Below are 17217 nucleotides of genomic sequence, written 5' to 3'. Positions count from 1 at the left end.
TGGACTCAACGGCATACATGACAAATAAGGAATCCAAAGCAAGCAAAAATTATTTATTAAGAAGCGCAAAGATCTGGCAAAAGCGATAGTACTGAATCCATGCAGCAACGGCAAAAACCTCGAAATAACAGGAAAATGCTGCACCATGCTGACAAAAATTAGGTGTTTGCATAGAATTAGACACTGCATCAAGGTAACGGTAGCCCCAAAACAAAGCACACTATATCGGAAAACCAAAAACAGAAAGATGTGAAACAATCACTGATTACGAAAAACTTCGACACTTCAATTAAAAACCTAGTACAGTTGTACCTATGACGATGGCAGACAAATTCTTTAAGCAAAATCGTTCTTTAGAAGAAAAGTCGCTTTCAATCGATCCCCAGGGATTTCCTTGCCAAGCGCTGAGCCGTTCGCTTGAATTCCTCGCGGTTTTCCCGATAGATTTTGGCCGCATCGACATTGGCTGGTGATTCGTCATTGGGTTCGGCCAACATGCTCATAACCGATAGCAAAATCTTCTCGATACTCTGCACAGGACTCCATCGCTCAGCGCTGGTCTCGTATCCCATCGGGTCGTCGCCGGGCGGATGGAGAATGGAGATACATACCCGTCCATCTGGATAAATATTAGGATGAAACATATCACATGTGAAGACCATCTTGGGGGGATTCAGCGGGTAGTCGGACGGAAATGTCAGTCGGGTCGGAAAAATGCCCCCTTCGAAGCACGTCCCTTCGGGTCCAGGAATCAGGGCTTCCCACTCGAAATAGTTATCATCGCTCACGGGTCCCGCCATAATTCCTACAAAGTCGCAATTCGATCAGGTTATTGCATAAATTAAAAAATTATGAGCTACGGATTCGCTGTCCGTGCCCTTGTCAAATTCGTTGTAATCGACATCGGCAGTTCCCTATATATTCTCCGGGACGCGATGCGCAGGCAGCACAGTCACAGTGCTCTTACCTTCTGGCGGATTGGATAAAAGCTGTTTATACTCGGCCATTAAACGTTTCAACGCTGGGCCTGCCATCTTTATAACTATAGAAAGACAGTTAAAAATCGGTGAAATACTCCAGAAAATAAATTATGTAGAGGCAGAAATGCAAAAATATTTCCGCAGTATTTTATACAACGAATAAGCAGTTTCTGGTTTCTAGAAAATCTGGTAAACGTCGGTCATCGACTGCGATGTCGGTTCGATCGCGGGATTTTGCTGCTCAGGTAAGTAGTAAGCAGGCTGCCGGTTGAAACCGGTTGACTCACTTTTTTGCTTAAGGTGAGCATGTAGCCGAACCGTACCCGAACCGCATTAATGGAGCGACGCTTAAACCGACCGCTGCATTCTGTGGAATGTGGATTAGCGCTACCGCTTTGGGGCAAGGTTATAAATAAAATCAGCAAAGGCTTCTTACCAAAATGAAAATCGATTTTTTTCTTGATCGGAAAGTCCACAGCGCCTAGAAAACTAGTACTTATTTTAAACTACCTGTTTCTATAAAACGTTGAAATATGAATGCATGATTTACACTTTAGACAAAATTTTATGAGCATAATAATAGTGTATTTTAAAGTTTAAAGCATATCTAGAGGATTTTTCGTGAGCTTCCGCCAGTTCTTCGAAGTGACCAGTTCGTTTTTTTATTGAGAGATGAAAACCGATTGGAGTTCTGCTTTTGTAATTTGTAATTAACAAAATAATAATGAACTTAACAAAAGAGTCTACGTAGGTAATGTATTTTACAGATGGTTTGTCTTAGATTTATTCATCCACAGGCTCACTGCTACAAGCCTACCACTAATTCAAACTTTTAGCTTGAAAAAGAACAAGCCTACCACTAATTCAAACTTTTAGCTTGAAAGAGAATAATTCAAAAAACAGCGACATAATACTAAAAATTATTGCTGTTTTCTTTGTTACTAAGTAGCTGCACGCGTGCACAGAACAAAATCTACCACACTTTACGCCGTATTTACTGGCACAATAATAAGTACAGATACTGTACTTGCAAAGGACTATGAAATATTTATTGACCTGACTTTCCGGCATGCCACGCTTCATGACCTTCAAATGTGCGAACCATACGAAATTGCGTTCTCAGATCCTGACGTGAGTTATTTTAATATTGATATGTTCTTATTAAACACTCATTAAGAAGAGTACAACTTCTGAATCAATATGATGCATTCGTTGCACGCTTCATACGTTTTCTCTTGCGTACTCTTGACGATGTTTTTTTGCACGGCGGTATTCAAAGTAAGGAATTCTATCGGTTGCATTTTTGCGTTTCGAAAACTTGGACTCCACAAATATTACCGCCAAAATTTTTGGCTACTTACTGAACAGGATAGCGGAATGATTATTTGTGGGAAACCAACCTGCCAGAAGGGCTTTATTAGCTTATGGGCTAGTTTCGGAAATCACTTACGTTCTCGTTAACGATATGCATCGCTGAAATAACGATATGTCTCTCAGTTGTAGTTATTCACACGGTACAAAAAGTCCTGCATGAATGTTATCCCGATCATAATTATGATTGCAGGCTTTCGATAGTGTGCTGCCGGCTGCCGAAATAGACAGCTCCGGCGTCGCAGTCCAACCGAAAACCTATTCGACGAACAATACCGTTTGTGGCTTCATCGAAGCAGTCCGGTCTGCTGCGGGATGCGGATGCCACGTCCGGTGTGCTGACATGTGGCAAAACAAAGAACAATCTGTGGATGGAATTTTGCCTTTTTTGAGATTACTGCCGGCATCTGTGTGTGGTGCGGTCTTTTTAATAACTGCCGGTATTGTTGCTTATGATTATTTGCGGTTTTACGCCCAAAACAACGCACATCGTCGCCATGGAGCAGAGTACTATGACCTTTCAAGAGAAGATGATCACGAATCCGCATTTGTGAAGGGTATTTTAAAAACGAAGCGGATCGATCACTTAGCAGAAGCACCAACCGAAACGCAGGAAAGCATTAATTACGGTATGTTGCGATATTTCCTTGTGGCTTGCATAAGAATATAAAATTTTGATGGAAGGGCATTAATTGCATTGCAGTTTTTCTTTTTTTTGAACCACATGCATTTGGACTTTTAACTGAAGGCATCATTCTGTGGTAAAGTTGCTCGGATGATTGAATATTAATGTTGTTATTGTTTTACGCGCAGGATCAAAAGCTCGTGTATCGTTCGCTACCCAACCGACTACAATTATACCATCATTGAGAAAGGCCGTTTCTGAAGATCTCACCAACCGGCAGAACAACTCTCACAATTTCCGCCGGCAATCGCAACGCATACGACCAAGATCCAGAAAGCAAAATAAGGGAAACCACGAAGACTGATTTGATGCTACTCATGCTAATGTTGTTCTTTTTTGTCATAAGTGTAATGGCGCTTTGCAAACAAAATTCCAGTGAAATAATTAGGGTGCTAATTACTTAAATGAACGGCGATTGTATATTTGTGTATATTTACGACCAGTTTAAGATTTTAATGAGTTGAAGTAACTTTTACCGCTTAAATAATAAACTTTCACAGTTAATCACAATTCACATACAAACATCGCGTTTTTATTTTGTATACTACTCTAGTATACAATAATATACATATCTATATACATATACTATGCAATAATGGAATGTGGTTGTATTTGTACATTATACACATGTTCAGGTATGCATCGTTAGCCACCGTGCGTCTATTTTGTTTTTGTCAGTTGAAAATTTGTTGAACCGCAAATTAGACCTGAATAGGCAAACTACGTACAGTACTACTGCGACAACTTACTACTTACTTTTTACTTTTACCAGCTGCACGATCGTATGAACAAACCGACATCGAGACAATGTGCATTAATGATACCGATACCGGTGGATGTGCCTCCGGCAAAGAAGAGCTGTTTTAACCGATTCTTCTTCAACAACAAGCCGAAATGCGCGCAACAGTAAACCGGCGTAAAAAGCTTTACTACGTATGTACCCGTCGCTTGCATTTTGAAACGTGAAAATTCACTGTCCAGTTCATGAAATCGCATATCACGGGTTTTTGTTCTACCAGTATTAACATAACATAACGAATACCTCGTTACTGTAATACTTTTGATTCGTCTTTCCGTTCCGGAAATAGTATTATTCGGAGTTTCTGACACCAGTATTAAATATTTCTAATACCATGCATACTATAATTCCCCCTGATCCCAGAAAAACCAAAATTGTTATAGGGATTGTTGCTGCTTTCTACGTTATTATTGCTACTTTCTTCATTGTTGGAACCTGGTATCAGGATTATCTCCAAAAATTAGCTGCGGAAGCCGATTTAAGAGAGAAGGTTCTAAATACAATGCAGTTACAAATGCATCAACTAGAGCAACAGGTTCGGTATGTTAAAATTGTGAACACCATATGTATTACGTGTAGATAGTAGATACCATACGATTAATAAGTTATCATACAGAATGTTACTGTAATTATAATTATATAGAAATAATAATACTAATCGTGACAAATAATTCCAAAGAATATACTGTACAGTTTATTTTCATTTTTAATCTGCTAAATATTTTACATTCTCCGTTAATTTAGTGGATATAAACAAAGCACTCTAGACTATCAAGTCACATAACTTTTGCCATACTTGTATTGACTTTTAGGTCAAAAGCATCTGAAATAATATCCGTTGCGCTCAATCCGTCCCTTGTGATCGCCATACCGGCGGTAAAAAAACAATTCACCGATCTCCATCTCACCCTGAATTCTGAACTCGAACATCTGGTCAAGACAAGATCGTCTGCCGACACCGAAAGCAAAGCGCAGTATCTGCACCGAGATTCCTCTTTGCTGAACAATAGCATGTATGCCACAAATACTACTTTATATATATAGAAGTATGCATTAATTATTCCAAATTTATCAGTTCTTATCACGGTAGGGTTTCGTCTTCGTTCGTCAAAGTGGGCAATGTGCTCTCTTTTTGTGTACATACTTCCAACATAATTATATTTACTTCTAACATAATTATATTAAGGTTCTGTAGATGGACTGGTTACGTTGGATAATAATTTTCTTAACGTTCGGTACCACAACTGACTCTGATAATTATATAAAGTGATATCAGTGCAGTAAAATAATTAAGTACAGTAACAAAAAGTAAAAAGTGAGTAAACAGTAACCCGCCGCATTAATGCACCTAAACTTCGTAATGTTCCTGGGAAGTTTGTACGTATGTTTATGTGGTAAAGGTAATTCAAAGCTTTGCTTACAGCCTTCTGCTGAAGTCGACAAATGAACTTCAACATCCCTTTAATCGCGCGACACTGATTTTGGCGAAACACCATGCCAAAAGTACGCAAAAGAGACTTTTCGAACACCAGGTAAAATATTTCGGCGAGGCTACAAACAATGCAAGTGCAAATTTCGAAAGACATGTCCAGTAACAGTCCAGCTAAACCGTTTTATAAGATTCAATTTATCAAAATAGTGCAGCCGCTACATGGTCTATAATTACTGTTCAATATGTTATATAGCACCCGGCTAACTGCGCCAGCCGGAAACAACTCTTGTGCGACATTAACCAGAAGTGCGGATTCGGCTGTCAGATGCACCATGTCGTGGGTTGCCTGATTGCCGCGATAGCCCTCAACAGAACTCTGATATTATATTCTTCTCCATGGAATTATTCGAAAAAGGGATGGGGTGCGTACTTCGAACCAGTAACAAACTGCACGAAATCGCCGGAGTGGAAGGACAACCAAATTCCTGTTTTCACTAATGTGCAGTCGTCGCATAGTTTCGACATCGTGAAATACCCGTTAGTACTATCTCCCGACGCATTACCGGATTGGCTCCCATTTGGATATCCTAAATATTTAGCGGCAGACATTCCTCTTTTTCATGGAGATCCTGGTTTGTGGTGGATCGCACAGAATCTGAAATATCTGTGGCGGCTGCGTCAGAATGTCTCGGATATACTCAGCAATCAAGGCATTTTAATGCGCTTGCAACGTCCTTACGTCGGGTAAAAATAAAATATTTTTTAGCAAGTTTTTTTATAGATCCGCAAGCAGTATTCATTGACTAACTTACTACGTACATACAAATTTCGATTCATCTAGTTAATAATCCGGCTAGGTTTATTGTATTCATACGAAATGGACTTTCTTAAAATGAGACCGTTATTCGTAGGAACTAATTTCTCGTATTTTGCTTGTGACTAAAAAGAGCATCAAGGGTACGAGATAGAAATGCTAAATAAATATTGAATCTTTTTTTAATGTTCGCAGAATTCACATTCGAAGAACAGATAAGATTCTCACTGAAACAAAGGCCTTCGCCATTTTCCAATATATGGAAAAGGTTGAGGCTTATTTTAATCGAAAGAATTTCAACACGGAAAATGCAACCGGTCAACGTCGGCGGATATTTGTGGCAACGGACGACCTTTCAGTTATAAGGGAAATCCGAGCAAAGTATGTACTAGAGAGAGCTTACTTACCTATATCACAACTTCATTATTAGTTACCTACTGATCATAATGGTAATCCGGGTAGGTACAATTACTCATATGAAATTTACGGAAGCGATAACGCATTCCTTTCCAAACAAAACGGAATGGACCCCGACGATACGCCTCTTATGAGCATTATTTCCGACATCAGCTTTCTTGCACACAGTGACCATCTCGTATGCACCTTGTCGTCTAATGTAAGCATTATATATATAAGTACAATTATTAACGCTTTATAAACCAGCGGCATAGTCATTAAATTTAATTATTGCAGGTTTGTCGGATGGCTTACGCTTTAATGCAAGTGAAAGAGGACAAATCAGGGGATTTCGATTCTTTGGATGACCAATATTGGCTGCCTGGTGCAGGCCAGAGACCTTTTAAAGCTTTATACAACCATCAGAGAGGAAATGCTCATGAAATGGAGGACATGGAAAAAGGTGACCGGTTGATCGCAGTTGAAAATCTGTGGAATGGATTATCCCGAGCGCGCAACGAGCGAACCGGTCACACTGGACTGATTCCGTCGTATAAAATTGCTCCGGTACCTCTTCCAGTCGATATTTCGTTTCCCGAATAATCGAATGGTCCCCCGCAGAATTTTATTGAATCCAAGACAATCTTCTGTGATAAACAACGTGTGAAGTTTTTTATGCATACCATACCAGTACAAGTTATAAAGCCATTTTATTGCTTTTGTTATACTAATCACTGGTTATATTTGTTCTGTCTGTAATCAAGTTTTAACCAAATGATTTTTTGGTGTTTCCCGGTTATCCGCTCACATAATGTGATAAGAAAAAGCAGAATTATACGAACATAAATTTTATATTTTGTTTAAGGTTCACGATATTAAGTACGGTAGTAACTGAAGCCGCAGCGATGTTTCGCGTTACTCATGCAAGAGAAGCCTTAACAACTCTTGGCGAAATTGTCATCCGACACGAAGCTGTATCGTGTTAATAACGATTCCCGCGAAGTGTGCAATTGTATGTTTGTATTGAGTAATCATAACAATAACTGCAAGTCCGTACTCACTCACTCCCTGCTTAGTTAACACTTGACAGTTACTCTTATAATTTCATTGCTAAAGTTCAAACTGAGACCGCTCAAGCTGATCCGTTCAGTTTTTTCCGTTAATTTAAAATTATCACAAAGCCTTAACATCAGCCGCACAGTTATGACACACAATAATTCTTTGTACTTACAGTGAATTATCGCTGCAGTCTTTAAATAAAGCATAAAACCGCGAATACTAAAGTCAAACAGAACTTCTACTTGGAGCGGTTTGACCAACTTCGTTCAAGGATAGTACATAATTACAGTTTCACAACCATCAGCCGGTTTATTCACAATTATCCAGGAAGTCTTTGAGGGAATCCCTACTTATAGGAATGGTAAGGTATTCCTTTCCATCCGCTCCACGCTCGCTTCTTAAAACTTGATGATCATAATATTCGATCAGCTGTTTCCTTAAAATCGGTTCACGGCTCACCAGAAACTCCGCGCGACAGATTTTATACAGCTCATTGTAAGGCATCCCAATATCTGCAACAACAAAATAGCAAATTTAGATAAAAACATAAAAACCAGCAAGCAGATGTATCATTCTGGAACTGAATTAAGTGTTCTCACAGCCTTCAAATCGCAAGTAACTGACATTAGAAACCGCGAAACTTTTACAACATATTTAACCGCAAAGGACCAGAATGAAATATTCACATATAAAACACACCACTGATCGTAGATACAATAAGTAAGTAGCCTTTCCATTAACAATAAGTCACCGTCACGCAAAAAAAATGTTTTAAGTACCGATAACTGTACAAGTTATCATTTACGGTGCAACTCACTTTGATCGGTGGATGCGTTTTCGTCCCCATGATTTAATTGATATTTGACAATTTCTTGGTAGATACGCTTGGCATTTACTGTAAGACTTTCGAAGACATGGCGCAGAGATTCCAGTACCAAAGAAGAAGTCTGTACAGCACTCGTGCCGCCGAGGTCGGGCACCGGAAATTCATCGTAACTAGCAAATGTACTGCAGTGAAAAAACAGCCAATTGAACACTTCCAGATCAGTCTGGCTCCACACTGAAATTGCGAACCACAATTACTGCAACGCCAACGGAAAAAATGTGATCAAAGCAATAAAAACTCACACAGTGGAAGGTTTGGGTGATCCATGGAGGCAACAAAGTGGATCTTGGGGCTGACCGCTAACGCTCTCAACGCCTGCTGTGATGAAGAATTTCTCAAAGATGGCCCATCAATGTTGTGCAAAAGGATATTGAAATGTTCATATTCTGTAATCACATAACAATAAGCTTTCATACTTTGAAACGAAAATTGTCATTGTCGTGACGAACTTTCTTCGATGTGCTGGACCATCCCTCCCACAACATCCATGAGCATTTTCGGGCAGCTTGAACCAATTATTTTCGTATAAAATGCTTCGAAAATCTGCAAAAAGGTGTAATTATTGGCTGTACAACGAAAAACGACGCTATAACGACAGATTTAGGAAAACGCCGGCTCAACTCACCGCTTTCAAGTTGCATTCGGGCTTGAAGCCATCGATCACCATAACCGGTTCAGAGGATAATTCTTTCATACGAAACGAATCAAGTAACAATTTTTTGGATCCAACTCCATGTAGCAGAATACTGAATCCTTTTCTAGAAAAACAATCATACACTGTTACCAAACCACTTTGTAAATTGAATAAAGCATCGATAATTTCGACGAAGCAGCAACCTGCGCAACTGCTATAATATTTAACATCTACGAAAAAAGTGAATTTTTAAATAATGAAAACATATCAAAGTATATTTTTGGATGGCATCAGTTTAAAAAAATTATGAGCGTTTTACCTCTGCAAAAAATGCCATGTAGCAAACTGCTTTTCACAGTTTTCCCTCAGCAACTTCTTATTGTCGATCCAGGGATCCACAACAGTGTCCATAATTTCTCGAACATCTGCCGGCTTCATCGGCTGAAACGCATTCGTTTTCGGAGTCTCATCGTCTTCATCTGAATCGGGCTCTTGGATCGTATCCTTTTTGACGCGTTTGAATTTTTTAGCATGAGTATCATCCGATGTAGTGTCGGTTTCGGTGTCCTTCTGTCTGGGCGGAGAAACCTATGTGGAAGTGCAAGCTTGAAGCAATACATCAATTTCAGAAAATTTCAATGCACTGCACTGCAAGAAAATTTTAAATACAGTAGTCCGTGCTGCGTTCGGAATATGTGGCACAATTATTACGACATCAACGAAAGAACAGCAATTCATAAAACTCTGCTTCCAGAGACTAGCTACGCTACACGCTCCAACTGATATGCCATATTTCTATTTTAAATCGAGCAAACTCGTTCATAGCCGTACGTCGAATTTCAAGGACTTGCGAACTTCATGGAAAGGCATAACATTGATGAGAGACTCTTCCAGACCGACGTCTTTATGCTCAGCGGATGTAACCAACGTAGGCGACTGTCCGCGCTTTTTGCTTTGAAAATGTTCCGGTGTATGTACCACATTTCCGGTGATCACGACAGTGTCCTGTGATCCTTCCTCGGACATGGTCTGTTCATTTTCATCGTCTTCGCTGGCACTTGAAAGGTCATCCATGCTGTCATTTTCTGCTTCCATTTGTGCCAAAATCTAGAGTAGCGAAATTAAGACCATTTAGCAAGTGCATGTAAACGACGTACGACTTTATACACGTAAAAACCCTATTAGCAGACCTGTACATCAGCAATAAGATAAAGAGCCGGCCCACCATTGCTGTTTGTATTTACCATCGTTATCAGCAGCAGCGTGTAATTCGAGTGAACAACTCTTTATTTGTTAAGATAATATTTCCTCGATTTAAATACCGCAAAAGGCTAATGCCTATTTCATTCGAATAAACGGCTAAAAAACCACGCTATGCTTACATCGTTTCCGGTAAGTTTGCGGGCCATGGTAAGATACCGTAATATCCACTGAATCGAGCAGAAGCTGCAAAAATAAACAACTACTTCTATAGGTCCAAATGGGAAAACCAATACAAAAGAGAAAAATGGGGAAAACAATAAAAAACACATACTGGTGTAACTGCGAAATACTTAGCTGAAAGTAGTTCTACTAACATAACCAAAGGGACAAGGGGACAAGCTTTATATAAGTACGTAATTTGTAGGGTTTTGCTGACGTTTCTATTTGTATTCCTTTCCTCTTAAAACTGTAGCTAACATGCTTTCGGCTCGTAAAAAGTACCAGGGGCGTCATAGAGGGGGTGTCAACCGGCAATTTTTCGGAGTTTGACTCCCCCTGTTTTTCAAAACCGATTGCCCCCCGTCAAAATTTAGAAGAGAATAGACAGAGTAATATTGAAGAGAGCAGACAGAGTATGTTTTTCAAAACCGATTGCCCCCCGTCAAATTTTGCCCCCCTGTCAAAATTTGACACCCCCCTTTTGCCGAACCTGTGACGCCCCTGATTAAAGTACTAACTAGTAATTAGATAGGAGTACCACAGCATGGTGCATGGTGTTAACCGTTAACAGTAAAACTGTAAAAAATTAAGAAAACAAACGGAAAGGTATAATGCAAAACCCGAAAAAGAAATGTAAAAAAGCTTTGGTATAAACGATATGATATTATGTAGTAAACTGAAAATGTTCCTATGCTCACAAATCACAACAAATTACACTACCCGTAGATACTGACTGTGAATATACTGAAAGTACTGCAATTATTGACAACCTGTTTACTGTTTACAGCGAAATCTTGCATTACGTGCATTAATATGCGATAAGTAAGCACTGAGTGCTATAAGGTACTGTAATTAATTTGACTGGTTTATATTTAGATTAAACGAAGAAGGATCACAAAACATGATATGCTTCGCTTAATTTAAACAGTTTTTCTAGGGTAAACCGTAAAAGCTTTTCTTTATGACTCGTCCTAGCAATTGATCATCACAAACCTGAGGTCCACGGAACAAATAAGTAAATAATTCAGCAATATGATTTCGCAATATCAAAACCTAATAAATTAAACTCCTATGTAATGTGAAATAAAAAAACTACATAAAAACACTCACGCAGTGCGTACTTAGTTGAAATGAATGTGCAAAGAACTCTGGAGGTTTTGGCACAGAGAAATGCTTTGTTGTCGTCTGCAAAATTTTCATATGCAATACCCAGTAGTATAAGTGCGTATGCAAAGCCAGGCTCCGCTTTTAAACCAGCGCACTGCTAGGCCGTCCATTACAGGTACATCTGAAAAGCGATTTTTTTTGCTTTTGACTTTTGAGGTTTAAATTTTGTATTAGGTCCGTTTAGCATTTTAGCTGTTAGATTTCAGTGCATTATAGTAAGTAATTATTTTCTTTCTAATTTTGAGTAAGAAGTTCCTCGTATTTTGAAAAAATGTAGACTGAAAAGTTTTCAGGACGAAGTATTTGTTTCTCTGTGCTGCATGCCCTGCATCCATGAATCAGTCAAAATGAAGATACGGCAGTTGCTTCGCACTGGCTGGAGGCATCATCTACATCGTTCATCTTTATCTTCCCACCATATATTTTATGTTACTCTTGGCACTTTTTGCATTGGCGTATTTTATTGCGAGTATCTGATTTATTTTGCCAGCATCTGGTGGTGCAGCTGGCCAGCGTTACAATGCTTGGATGGTCAAGGAGGAGAAGAAGCGCCACTTCGCGCCATGATATTGGCGGACACCCATGTTCTGGGTCCGTGGGCGCACTGGCTCGATAAAGCCCGAAGGTGATCAGCGAGGACGTGCAAACGCTTGCCTGATGTACCATCTTTAAGCCGAGGTGTTTTTGCAGGGAGTGGCAGATGTGGCGATCGTTCCAGACAGCGCTGTATTTGCTGCAACCTGCTGTGGTTTTCATATTGGGTTAGGTTTGTGACTTTTTCCATACGAGATTGAACAATTAAAAAATAAAATGTGCCTTTCAAAACTTTGAACACTTGGACCCATTAATCAGCACTAGTAATCACTGTGAGCGTATATCTTTGTAAATTATTGTTACCAAATTCGCAATTTCCCTTTTTTATGGGATCTCTCGTTATGCTTTAATAAACATTATTCAACAAAATTTTTTTGCTGTCAAATATAAATTTATTATTTCATTTATTCGTTTTGTCGACTACGTCATTTCGAAATGAAGCTTGAGTTTCCTGAACATTGTATAATAGAAACATATACAGAGTACTATTGTTTCTGTCGTAAAGTGTTACAGTAATATCTTTTATCTACATTGCAGGTGATTTGTTTGACAAAGCTGATGTTACATCGCTGCAACAGTTTGAGGAAGATTTGCGAAGGTTTCGCGTAATTTTTTCCGTTCCATCTCATATTCCTTTAATATGTGCGGCGGGAAATCACGATATCGGCTTTCACTACAAGTGAGCATGTTCTGATGATGTTCAGTCACTTCACTGTTGCAGCTTGCTGCCGCATCTCTGAAATTTGTTTGACATAGGATTTCGGATAAAGGCCGATCGAGATTTGAGAGACGGTTTGTTCCAAAAAGCGTTTATCGGTATTCACTCAGCGGAATGGATTTTGTTATACTAAACAGTATGGCATTTGAAAACGATGGTTGTACCATGTGCAGAGAAGCTCAGAAACTGCTGTCCGATCTATCTCGATCCCTGAATAAGGCAGAAGTTCGGCCTGTAGTGTTACAGGTACATACACTAATTGATGTAAAGTTACCCGAAAAATGGATCGTTCTTTTAAACTGACTTTTTAGCTTTGATATGCCGAGCTATACATAGCGATTATTTTTTGATATCGTTATTTTCGTTTTTCATATTTTTTATTGCTTTGGATTTAGCATTTTCCCTTGTATCGTGAATCGGACGCTGAATGCTCGCAAGACGATGCGGCCCCGTCTTCCGAAAAGAATATCTCGTTCCGACCAAAATGGGATTGCCTTAGCAGAGAAGCTTCCCAAGAGGTTGGTGTAACTGTGTTTTAGTACTTGTACGTTCTTTGGAATTTGAACTCGAGGTTTTTGTTTAGTTGTTGGAAAAATTGTCTCCTCGCGCGCTATTTAGCGGTCACACACACCACGGCTGCTACCAGGAGCATTTTCTGCAGGACGGCGAGCCGGCTCCTGAATGGACGGTTGCGTCATTCAACTGGCGCAATAAAATAAATCCGTCCTTTTTAATGGTTTGTTTTCCCCGCAGTGCGTTTTGTTGTAATGCCTGTGACTTTTGCATCTAATTTTAATAAACATTGCAGGTTTCGGTCTGCAAATCGGAACTGAAGGTCGGCCGATGCCATTTACCCAACGAGCACACTGTGTTCTTTTTATATGGATTGTTAATTTCTTTGATTGTTTTGGGTGGTCTCATCATAACATTTCGTTTTAAAGCAAGCTCAAAATTAAAAAAATAAAGAGTGATTATTATTTATTATCGGATGCACGGAATAAAGTCTAATTCGCTTCTGAGTGATGTTTTGAAGTCGGATAATTGTGATAGAAAACTATCCTGTATTTATTCAGCAACGGCAATGGCCTTCGCGGTAAAACTCAAAAAACCTTCTATCCAGTGAAACAATAACGTGACAACGTTCCATACCCCAAAAATTCAAACTCAAGAAATTCAAACACATGGTATAAAATCACTAGCTAGTAACTAGTGAAAAGAACTGTCGTCAGTGTGTCAAGACACCGGACACTAACTGGCCACAAAGACATCCATTCGCAAAACCAAAATACACGATCATCCGCAAAACAGAAGGAAAACAGAAAACAATTACTGTAATGACACAGGTTTAAGGAACGCTCCAGGTGCCGGGTAGTGCACACGAGTCGTCAGTATTCGCACAAATTCGGTTCTGTGGCTTTTGCCACAGTCAGCGGAAAGGTGAGCCTCGTTCCATTCAAATTATGAATTCTGGAACATTTAGGTTCCACAAGTTTCCATTCATACCATACAGCTGCCGTTCCTACATGACGGCTAAACTCCAAATGAATGGGATCGTTCTTGTTGATAAAGACCGGCTGAATCAGCGGAAAGTACACGGTATTCCACGACTGCAGTCCTGGAGTCCGTCTCCCAATTCCAGTGCAAAAAGTGATGTTTCGAAATAGCACAGCTTCAAAGCTACCGGCAAATCCGTGCAGAAGACCGTCGGTCAGCGCTACATACTCCAATCGACAACTTTGTGAACCCGCAACTGCAATTGTATCAAATTCTTAGAAAAGAGAATTGGGCTTTAATTGAACAATGAATATGCGGATACTATCCGACATGAACTTAAAAACGATTTATTCGAAGTAAATAAAGCCCGGTACAGTAATAGGCTAATAGGCTCACCTAAAGCGTCCGGACCGTGGTGAAACGAGAAAACCCGAGCTTCCGAAGCAAATCCCAAAAAGTCAAACTGGTTCGGGTAAAATGCTTGCATATGCTCCAGCAGCCGGCTGGAGCTGTTAAGCACTTCTCCGTACAGTCGGGTCGAGGAAATTGGCATAAGGTAGCTGGAATATGTCGATGGAATTGATATTCCATCCGGCTGCAGAAACTTCTGCGGTACGGCTAAACATTCCGGACAGCATTCATCGTCAGCAAAGCAGCCGAGCATTTCATGAGCGATGATATCAAGCTTTTCCGGGCATCGCCAGTACCGCATATCACTCTGCACAATCACCACATCGACGTCTTTCCACGAACATCCTTTCTTCGCCGTCGCAAGTGTAATTGCGTTGACGTTTTTGTCGACGGCATATATCCGTACCTGCAAAGTCCAAAGAAGCTCGCGATCAAAGCAATATTTTACCGGAACTTCAAAATCCTGCTTAAGAGGACCAAAAACATGTACAATATGCGTATCGCCGGAGTTGCATTTGCTTGCTATTTCCTAATTTGTATAGTACTGTAGTTATCCAGTAATACGTAAAACCTACTTTTGCGGAAAGGGCGGCCGCTGCAGCAATGGCGCGGTCGACAATTGCGCCACCTCCGCATCCTAGAACCGCTACCACGAACTCGTGCGGAACTGCTTTGACGTCTGCGCTCCACCTCTTTGTGCGTAAAAACTTCATAGCTTCGCCAATAGCAGCCTCATAAAGTTCGTATTTTCTGACATCAGTTTCGAATCCGTGGTATTGCTCCGGCAAAAGATTATCGTGCAATGGTTGCATGGTGCCATACAAGCGCTCAGAACGGCGACAGCGGCGCGTGGGCACACAGCAAGCATAACGATCGCGTAAAGTTTCCACAAACCGCTTGATCAGGTTTTCCTTCAGTTCATTAGGATGCAATCGCAATAAAACCGCACAGCGATTCAGGGTGATAAGTTTTTTCAGGAATAAGTCATGCAATTCTTTCATGTGCAGCACATTCCGTCCGTTCTCGCCGGGAACAAATGCCGCACTGGTCACTACAACGCAGTCTACCGGCTCGCTGACCCAGTGATCCAGACGTTCGTTGTAAGCTGACAGATCACGCGGCAACGCCAGGGCAGCGTATATTCTAGGGTGATATCTGGTGCTTATCATCAACTGATGAAAATATCGAAGAGCAGCTTCCGGTGAGAGCACTCTTTCGTTCCGACAAACTTCCTCAGCTACATTGCACAAGATACAAAATAAACGAAGTTAGCGTTGTGTACGATCTTCCACAACAGTAATAACGCTACAGTTAAGTAATTATTAACGCTGATAAATTTGATAAACGTATCAGTAGTTCGCTAGCGTAAAAGTGTATCAGTACAACAAAATCATTAGTATACGACAATATCCAACAACAACTCAATGCTCCAGACTCCGGTAAATGGCGTAAACCAGAACACGTACTAGACTTTTCCACACTGCCGTCGAGATTCACTTCCACCCAAACGTTCCCTCTCTCCGAGTTACAAACTATGTCGGCGTTTTCCGTCACCTAATGGCAAACAATTTTTCCAGCACCACAGCAGGGACACATAATCGCAAAGGAAAAAACTCAAACATCTGATAGCCTGACACGCAACATTCCATTCTCCCATCAGGCGCAGTTAAGTCCAGTTACTAACCTGAAACTCCTTTTCCGGTTGGTACGGTAACATCACACAAACTCGATTATCAGGGTCCGTGGACAATAATTCAGCATCTCCGGGCGTCATTACTCTGTCTTCGGATGGATACACGCACTCCATATTGAGCGGCAAATGCGATCCGCCATTCTGACCGCAACTACAAGCTGGCAACCGCGCCAAATGCAGATAGCGCATGGAACCACACATGCGCGGCTTTTCTCTCTCCCGCTCCACATTCACTGTCGGTACCATACAGAAACTCAGTCCCAAAGATTTGTAGCAACACAGAGTATCCAGAAATTTTCTCTGTGACAAGTTAAAATCAGCCTTTGAAAGCCCATCCGGTGCATCGATAACCAGGCCGATGGCTAACCTGGATTCACATGCTGATTGCTCCATTGGTGTAACTCTGCTGATTGTGAGTCTACTTTACGTGTAAAACAGCCTTCACAAGCTTTTAAGCCACTGCTAGTAAATATATCAAAAACAGTATCAAAAAAGCTATGTAACAATTAAAGAATGACATATAAACGTAAAACGGGATAAAATTAGCACACAAAGGACGCAATGTACCGTACATCTGCGCTGTGAAAACAGGAAACGTAACACAAAATAAGCACTCGACCACAAAGCTATGTTTTGGCTTACGCCGCAACCCGGCGGTCGTA

The 17217-nt window shown here is 40.5% G+C and overlaps 6 protein-coding genes across 9 annotated transcripts; 3 read left to right on the top strand and 3 right to left on the bottom strand.

The window, feature by feature from the left end:
- Positions 1 to 39: 39 nt before the first annotated feature.
- LOC129584825 (ubiquitin-conjugating enzyme E2 G2-like) lies at positions 40 to 2778 on the bottom strand. Its single transcript, XM_055477157.1, has 3 exons — positions 2628 to 2778; positions 968 to 1042; positions 40 to 805 (listed from the first exon to the last, which is right to left on the bottom strand). The coding sequence occupies exons 2-3, from the start codon at positions 1032 to 1034 to the stop codon at positions 372 to 374; spliced, it is 501 nt and encodes a 166-aa protein (XP_055333132.1). The 5' UTR covers positions 1035 to 1042; positions 2628 to 2778; the 3' UTR covers positions 40 to 371.
- Positions 1985 to 3509, top strand: LOC129584823 (uncharacterized). 2 transcript variants are annotated; one of them, XM_055477156.1, is made up of 3 exons: positions 1985 to 2111; positions 2545 to 2980; positions 3165 to 3509. In XM_055477156.1, exons 1-3 carry the CDS (start codon positions 2073 to 2075, stop codon positions 3338 to 3340), a joined length of 651 nt encoding a protein of 216 aa, XP_055333131.1. In that variant the 5' UTR covers positions 1985 to 2072; the 3' UTR covers positions 3341 to 3509. The 2 variants fall into 2 exon arrangements, with proteins under 2 accessions (XP_055333131.1, XP_055333130.1); XM_055477155.1 differs by having other exon boundaries at positions 2040 to 2258.
- Positions 3510 to 3953: 444 nt separating this feature from the next.
- On the top strand, positions 3954 to 7434 carry LOC129584821 (alpha-(1,6)-fucosyltransferase-like). Its single transcript, XM_055477151.1, has 7 exons — positions 3954 to 4375; positions 4648 to 4848; positions 5259 to 5367; positions 5521 to 6011; positions 6277 to 6462; positions 6544 to 6697; positions 6775 to 7434. The coding sequence occupies exons 1-7, from the start codon at positions 4170 to 4172 to the stop codon at positions 7078 to 7080; spliced, it is 1653 nt and encodes a 550-aa protein (XP_055333126.1). The 5' UTR covers positions 3954 to 4169; the 3' UTR covers positions 7081 to 7434.
- A 133-nt stretch (positions 7435 to 7567) lies between these two features.
- On the bottom strand, positions 7568 to 11670 carry LOC129584822 (origin recognition complex subunit 2-like). 3 transcript variants are annotated; one of them, XM_055477154.1, is made up of 9 exons: positions 11600 to 11670; positions 10439 to 10502; positions 9888 to 10163; positions 9376 to 9644; positions 9048 to 9180; positions 8872 to 8965; positions 8665 to 8808; positions 8354 to 8596; positions 7568 to 8048 (listed from the first exon to the last, which is right to left on the bottom strand). In XM_055477154.1, the coding sequence occupies exons 2-9, from the start codon at positions 10463 to 10465 to the stop codon at positions 7846 to 7848; spliced, it is 1389 nt and encodes a 462-aa protein (XP_055333129.1). In that variant the 5' UTR covers positions 10466 to 10502; positions 11600 to 11670; the 3' UTR covers positions 7568 to 7845. The 3 variants fall into 3 exon arrangements, with proteins under 3 accessions (XP_055333129.1, XP_055333128.1, XP_055333127.1); XM_055477153.1 differs by having other exon boundaries at positions 11472 to 11656; XM_055477152.1 differs by lacking the exon at positions 11600 to 11670 and adding an exon at positions 10997 to 11122.
- A 103-nt stretch (positions 11671 to 11773) lies between these two features.
- LOC129584707 (metallophosphoesterase 1-like) lies at positions 11774 to 13964 on the top strand. Its single transcript, XM_055476999.1, has 7 exons — positions 11774 to 12270; positions 12336 to 12406; positions 12777 to 12918; positions 12996 to 13203; positions 13353 to 13475; positions 13541 to 13693; positions 13766 to 13964. The coding sequence occupies exons 1-7, from the start codon at positions 11966 to 11968 to the stop codon at positions 13919 to 13921; spliced, it is 1158 nt and encodes a 385-aa protein (XP_055332974.1). The 5' UTR covers positions 11774 to 11965; the 3' UTR covers positions 13922 to 13964.
- A 92-nt stretch (positions 13965 to 14056) lies between these two features.
- LOC129584773 (protein arginine N-methyltransferase 5-like) lies at positions 14057 to 17127 on the bottom strand. Its single transcript, XM_055477086.1, has 5 exons — positions 16547 to 17127; positions 16329 to 16416; positions 15438 to 16099; positions 14848 to 15268; positions 14057 to 14707 (listed from the first exon to the last, which is right to left on the bottom strand). Exons 1-5 carry the CDS (start codon positions 16946 to 16948, stop codon positions 14343 to 14345), a joined length of 1938 nt encoding a protein of 645 aa, XP_055333061.1. The 5' UTR covers positions 16949 to 17127; the 3' UTR covers positions 14057 to 14342.
- Positions 17128 to 17217: the final 90 nt, after the last annotated feature.

The sequence above is a fragment of the Paramacrobiotus metropolitanus genome, unplaced genomic scaffold (assembly GCF_019649055.1).
Source record: "Paramacrobiotus metropolitanus isolate TYO unplaced genomic scaffold, Prichtersi_v1.0 Parri_scaffold0000014, whole genome shotgun sequence".
Taxonomy (NCBI): domain Eukaryota; kingdom Metazoa; phylum Tardigrada; class Eutardigrada; order Parachela; family Macrobiotidae; genus Paramacrobiotus; species Paramacrobiotus metropolitanus.
The sequence above is the reverse complement of the archived record's forward strand: the minus strand, read 5'-3'. Positions and strand labels throughout refer to the sequence as shown.

What these genes read in the sequence shown, in the direction of transcription:
- LOC129584825 (XM_055477157.1), bottom strand. Translation starts at nt 1,034, where the DNA reads ATGGCAGGCCCAGCGTTGAAACGTTTAATGGCCGAGTATAAACAGCTT. An exon ending in TTTATCCAATCCGCCAGAAG is followed by an intron (nt 806 to 967) that starts GTAAGAGCACTG and finishes GCGACTTTGTAG; the next exon opens with GAATTATGGCGGGACCCGTG.
- LOC129584823 (XM_055477155.1), top strand. Translation starts at nt 2,181, where the DNA reads ATGATGCATTCGTTGCACGCTTCATACGTTTTCTCTTGCGTACTCTTG. An exon ending in TTTGCACGGCGGTATTCAAA is followed by an intron (nt 2,259 to 2,544) that starts GTAAGGAATTCT and finishes TTATGATTGCAG; the next exon opens with GCTTTCGATAGTGTGCTGCC. An exon ending in GCAGGAAAGCATTAATTACG is followed by an intron (nt 2,981 to 3,164) that starts GTATGTTGCGAT and finishes TTTTACGCGCAG; the next exon opens with GATCAAAAGCTCGTGTATCG.
- LOC129584821 (XM_055477151.1), top strand. Translation starts at nt 4,170, where the DNA reads ATGCATACTATAATTCCCCCTGATCCCAGAAAAACCAAAATTGTTATA. An exon ending in CAACTAGAGCAACAGGTTCG is followed by an intron (nt 4,376 to 4,647) that starts GTATGTTAAAAT and finishes ATTGACTTTTAG; the next exon opens with GTCAAAAGCATCTGAAATAA. An exon ending in TCTTTGCTGAACAATAGCAT is followed by an intron (nt 4,849 to 5,258) that starts GTATGCCACAAA and finishes CTTTGCTTACAG; the next exon opens with CCTTCTGCTGAAGTCGACAA.
- LOC129584822 (XM_055477152.1), bottom strand. Translation starts at nt 11,031, where the DNA reads ATGCACCATGCTGTGGTACTCCTATCTAATTACTA. An exon ending in GCAAACTTACCGGAAACGAT is followed by an intron (nt 10,164 to 10,438) that starts GTAAGCATAGCG and finishes TCGCTACTCTAG; the next exon opens with ATTTTGGCACAAATGGAAGC. An exon ending in TCACCCAAACCTTCCACTGT is followed by an intron (nt 8,597 to 8,664) that starts GTGAGTTTTTAT and finishes TCGCAATTTCAG; the next exon opens with TGTGGAGCCAGACTGATCTG.
- LOC129584707 (XM_055476999.1), top strand. Translation starts at nt 11,966, where the DNA reads ATGCCCTGCATCCATGAATCAGTCAAAATGAAGATACGGCAGTTGCTT. An exon ending in TTCGGCCTGTAGTGTTACAG is followed by an intron (nt 13,204 to 13,352) that starts GTACATACACTA and finishes CTTTGGATTTAG; the next exon opens with CATTTTCCCTTGTATCGTGA. An exon ending in TAAATCCGTCCTTTTTAATG is followed by an intron (nt 13,694 to 13,765) that starts GTTTGTTTTCCC and finishes TAAACATTGCAG; the next exon opens with GTTTCGGTCTGCAAATCGGA.
- LOC129584773 (XM_055477086.1), bottom strand. Translation starts at nt 16,948, where the DNA reads ATGGAGCAATCAGCATGTGAATCCAGGTTAGCCATCGGCCTGGTTATC. An exon ending in CGGCAGTGTGGAAAAGTCTA is followed by an intron (nt 16,100 to 16,328) that starts GTACGTGTTCTG and finishes TGTGCAATGTAG; the next exon opens with CTGAGGAAGTTTGTCGGAAC. An exon ending in CGGCCGCCCTTTCCGCAAAA is followed by an intron (nt 15,269 to 15,437) that starts GTAGGTTTTACG and finishes TGGACTTTGCAG; the next exon opens with GTACGGATATATGCCGTCGA.